General features: G+C 42.6%; 1 protein-coding gene across 1 annotated transcript in view; it reads left to right on the top strand.

The window, feature by feature from the left end:
* Positions 1–4593, top strand: part of LOC138961637 (uncharacterized) — a 10059-nt gene extending 5466 nt beyond the window's left edge. The window contains exons 2-4 of the mRNA XM_070333309.1: positions 1140–1208; positions 2161–2250; positions 3494–4593. Coding sequence (XP_070189410.1) covers positions 1140–1208; positions 2161–2250; positions 3494–3640 — 306 coding nt within the window. The 3' untranslated portion in view covers positions 3641–4593. The remainder of the gene's footprint in view (positions 1–1139; positions 1209–2160; positions 2251–3493) is intronic.
* The last annotated feature ends 262 nt before the right edge of the window (positions 4594–4855 follow it).

Genomic DNA, 4855 nt, shown 5'->3' with positions numbered 1-4855 from the left:
TTACAGTACAAATCGGCGATTCTTGCTGAATTTCAATGCCCAAATATGGTGTGAACTGTGTATCGTCCGTTTGCTTGGGAAATGATTTTCGATTATGCTAATCACATCTTTTAACGAATATTTGCATTCTGCCTCGATCGCCATGAGCTAAATGAAAGCTTCGGCTGCGGTGGAGAGCTCTGCAAATAAACTGATTTTATGCAATATCAAAATATTAGCTGTGTTTATTGAGCACTAAAGATTATATTCGAGGGACAGACGTGTGTCTAGAATCAACATACGCACACAAACTCTCGCACACACGCAGGCATGCACGTACGTACCGAGCCACACACACACACGCAGGCACGCACACACACACACACACACACACGGAGCGCGCGCGCGCGCACACACACACACCGCACACATACACACACACACACTAACACACACACAATATCTCTCTCTCTCTCTCTCTCTCTCTCTCTCTCTCTCTCTCTCTCTCTCTCTCTCTCTCTCTCTCTCTCTTGTCTAAGGACAGATTGTAAGAAAAGGCGTGGCCTTAAATCTTAATCCTTGATAAATAAAGTTCAATTCAATTCAATCTCTCTCTCTCTCTCTCTCTCTCTCTCTCTCTCTCTCTCTCTCTCTCTCTCTCTCTCTCTCTCTCCCAGTCTCTCTCTCCCAAGTTTCAAGTTTCAAGTTTTATTTATTCCCAGTCTCTCTCAAGGTCTCACTGTACGATAACTCTGCAGTTTATATAATGGGAACAAGTAAAGGTAAGTTATCCCGATTATGCATTGCTCTTCATTATCTAACCCTACACTGTTCTTGAATTCCATATAATAATGTTGTGTCACGATGACGTCAACTGTCGCGCATGCGTTCCTTTTGAGAAACGGACACCTCGTCAACCAGCCACTGTACAGCTTGATGGAGATGGTTTGCTACAGTAGATACATATTTGAAATTATATCAAATGGCTTGTGCTTTTATGTTAGAACGTAACACAACATGATACCTTGAATTAAAAAAGTACACACTAGCTTTGTCTGTCTGTGTGTCTTGGTGTCTGTGCTCAATATTTTGAGTATTAATCTACAGACAGGGTTGAGAACCGTTTGCAAGCAACCGTTTGCCTCACTACTGTGTTTCAGATGCACGAGCCTGTGGACTTCCTCTTTCGCCTGGACGTTCAGCGCATGACCGGAAAAGGATCAGAAATAGTAAGTTCGCTCAGCGGTGGTGGTTTTCTGAACATCACGTGATTACCTGGTTACGCATGCGTAGCTGTATTATTATCGCGAGATTTTGCGTGAATAAATACAGCTAACATTCAGGCACGCATCTGCCGTTGACTATCTTTCATGATGGTCTCAGAATGCTTCTTCTTCTTCTTCTGCGTTCGTGGGCGCGCTGAAACTCCCACGAACACTCGTGTTTTGTGCACGAGTGGAATTTTACGTGTATGACCGTTTATTACCCCGCCATTTAGGCAGCCATATGCCGTTTTCGGAGGAAGCATGCTGGGTATTTTCGTGTTTCCATAACCCACCGAACTCTGACATGGATTACAGGATCTTTTTCGTGCGCACTTGGTCTTGTGCTTGCGTGTACACACGGGGGTGTTCGGACACCGAGGAGAGTCTGCACACAAAGTTGACTCTGAGAAATAAATCTCTCGCCGAACGTGGGGACGAACTCACGCTGACAGCGGCCAACTGCATACAAATCCAGCGCGCTACCGACTGAGCTACATCCCCGCCCCTGAGAATGCACATGCAAATATGGAAGTTCTACGTTCAGTAGTTTTCGCCAAGAAATTGTAGAGTCTACTTAATGACGCACTGAATAAAATGTGTGCACACAATGTTTGCACATTCTTTTTCCTTTAGGAGCAACACCTCCCAAAATCCATCTTTCTCTTGAAATGCCGAGTGTGTGCGTCTTTCTGTAGTGAGCCAATGTGTTTGCTTGTCTCACTGATTAAGGCAGTAAGACCTGCTGCAGCTGTCCTCTGTTCTTTTCCTGTTCCTTTGCCTGTCCTTCCTGTTCCTCTATCTCCGTCTCACTATCTCTATCTTTTTTCTCTCGTATTTTCCTTTTTGACTTTATGCCACAGGCAATACAGGAAGTACTAATATGAAACTGTTTATTTGTTTGCATTTTTCTCTCCAGGTATCGGCATTCCTGTCCCGAGTTCAAGGGGCCCCGATAGGATTCAACGTGTACAACCTGTTCACTGTGGATACATCCACCATCATGATGGTAGGTCTGGTGGTTGTTGGTGTTGTGGATGTTGTTGGTTGTACTGCTAGTTAAGAAGGACGCAATGGCCTAGTGACGCCGGCCTCCTAAGCGGAAGGTCGCGGGTTCGAATCCCACCGCGCCTGGTGGATAAAGGATGCTAGTGCCTTATCCCCCGTCGTGTGTACACGCAAGCACAAGACCAAGTGCGCACAGAAAAGATCCGGTAATCCATGTCAGAGTTCCGTGGGTTATAGAAACACAAACATGCCAAGCGTGCATCCCCCGAAAGCGGCGTATGGTTGCCTAAATAGCGGGTTAAAAACGGTCATGCACCTCAAAACCGTGGGAGTTTCAGCCCGTGAACGAAGGAGAAGAAGGACTGCTGGTTAAAGGCGCAGTCTTTCATGTGTTTAAGATTCTGGTCACCAGTTCAGATCTCTCCAAGCGTTTACTGGAGATAATATCTCTTTCTTTCTTTCTTTCTTTATTTGGTGTTTAACGTCGTTTTCAACCGTTCAAAGATAATATCTCAATCCTTTCTACTTTGACAAAATTCTAATATTTACTGTTTGATTACTTTAAAGGCCCACCCAACATTTTGCCTCACTGTCTCAGATCTGGTCAAACTTGTACAATGCGATAAGACTATATATCCCTCCACTTGGTCACGTACCAGAAATTAACAGTCTGCGTGCACTCTGTGCACAATGGTATTTTTTCAAGAATTTATTTCGTCAAAAGGTACTGGTGCCTTTTTCGGAAATTACAACTAACCCCTTTTTGCGGCATGTGTCAAAGTAGAGAGATATCCCAAATAAAACCTTGGATATATCTGAGATGGTAATTGTAACGTTTACAGAGGAAGGACTGTACCTTTCAAGGTCTGGAACTGTAGTTGATCGTGGTGGTTGAAATGTCGTGTGTGTGTGTGTGTGTATGTGTGTGTGTGTGTGTCTGTCTGTCTGTCTGTCTGTCTGTCTGTCTGTCTCTGTCTGTCTGTCTGTCTGTCTGTCTGTCTGTCCATGCATGACTGTGTGAACTCGTCTGTATGCTTGGTTGTCTATTTTGCTATCTGTCTACATGCGCATCAGTCTGTTATTGGGTATGTGCGCACAAGCATAGTTTTATTCTTCGTTGTTGTGCTTAGAAACACCTCAAGTACATGTATGTAAGTTTGTACATTTCCTACACAAAATAGAAATGTCCACACTTTTTATTTTTGTTCAAAACGGATTATGAACTGACTGCTCACTTATGGCAGATTTGTGGCACCATACTGACGTACACACTCGTCATCGTCCAGTTTCAACCTGTTCAACTAGCTGCGTCATCATCCACCGACAGACCTCCTGCAGTGACGTCAGCATACACTGAACATCAAGCCTATGTCAACACTACGGACATTTGATGTCATATGCGAACAAATATACATCATCTGTGAAATCACCTACAAACAGCGACGAACTGTAACACACTGTGAACGCCCCAGGCAGTCTTTTTAAGCCAGTGTTTGTGAACAAGTGCACATCTTTGTTACACAAACCGGCCAAACGAAGAATAACACATGTAGTTATTATAATATAGGCTACTTTTCAGGAATGAAACTTTCAAAAGAAATAGCAAACGATTTGTAAGAAAGGGTGCTGGCTTCATTTCCGGTATTTTGAGATTGTTTCTGGTAATATGCCGGAAATGTTCAGGTAATGCGAGCTGTTCACAAACGATGAACGACCAGTAATCTATCTAGGACTGTGGGTGGAATATTGAGACATTTATTGTGGCTGTGAAGTCTTACTGACAAACCAGTGGTTATTATCTCTCTTTAAGGATAGACTGCGTGGAATGTTTGATCGTTTGAATACAAATGAAGCATTGTGTTGTGGAAAGTATTCAAGACATTAAGGTATCCAAAAAAAACGATGCTTCGGCGGATGATGACATTATTCAGAAATGCTGCAGAAAAACCGGTTTTTTTCTGCAGCATTTCTGTTTTTCTGCAGAATAACTGAATAAAGTCATAATCTGCTAAGGATACCAAGCGGCTCTTGAGCCTGAGAATGTGAAAACATCACTTTACGTCGACTACATGTACGTTGGATTTAAAACTGTTTTTCTTACTTTAAAGGTCCTTGTCTACATTTTTATACCGAAATCGCCATTTGACCATTTAAATGCAGAGTCTATTATCTACAAATATCAACAATACACCCCCTTTCGATCAGGAAAGACGAAGCCAGTGTAGCCGTTTGAAAATTCATTGTAGTATTCCAGCGTAGTACTCATAGTAGGATATCCTTATTTGGAAAATGCCAAGCGCAAAACTCCTCTCAAATCCCGTGCATTTCGTGCGTTTAAAAAAAAGCGTGGACAGCGCTCCAGTGTCAAACTGTTGCTGCACTTGTTTGGGCGTGGCTATAAGCATAGTGACATGAATTTGATTGGTCAGTATTTTTAGGCAAAGCACATGTTCTCAGCAAACAGAAAACAAAATATTGGAAGCGTGAGTCACGCTACCCAAAAATAAAATCTTTTTTTACATTTTTTTTCTATAACTTTTTTCCCCATGGTTCATTCATCATCTGACATAATTTTTTAGCGAAATCTAACCATAAGATTATTGAAA

Source organism: Littorina saxatilis, linkage group LG3 (genome assembly GCF_037325665.1).
Source record: "Littorina saxatilis isolate snail1 linkage group LG3, US_GU_Lsax_2.0, whole genome shotgun sequence".
Classification (NCBI taxonomy): Eukaryota; Metazoa; Mollusca; class Gastropoda; order Littorinimorpha; family Littorinidae; genus Littorina; species Littorina saxatilis.
The sequence above is the reverse complement of the archived record's forward strand: the minus strand, read 5'-3'. Positions and strand labels throughout refer to the sequence as shown.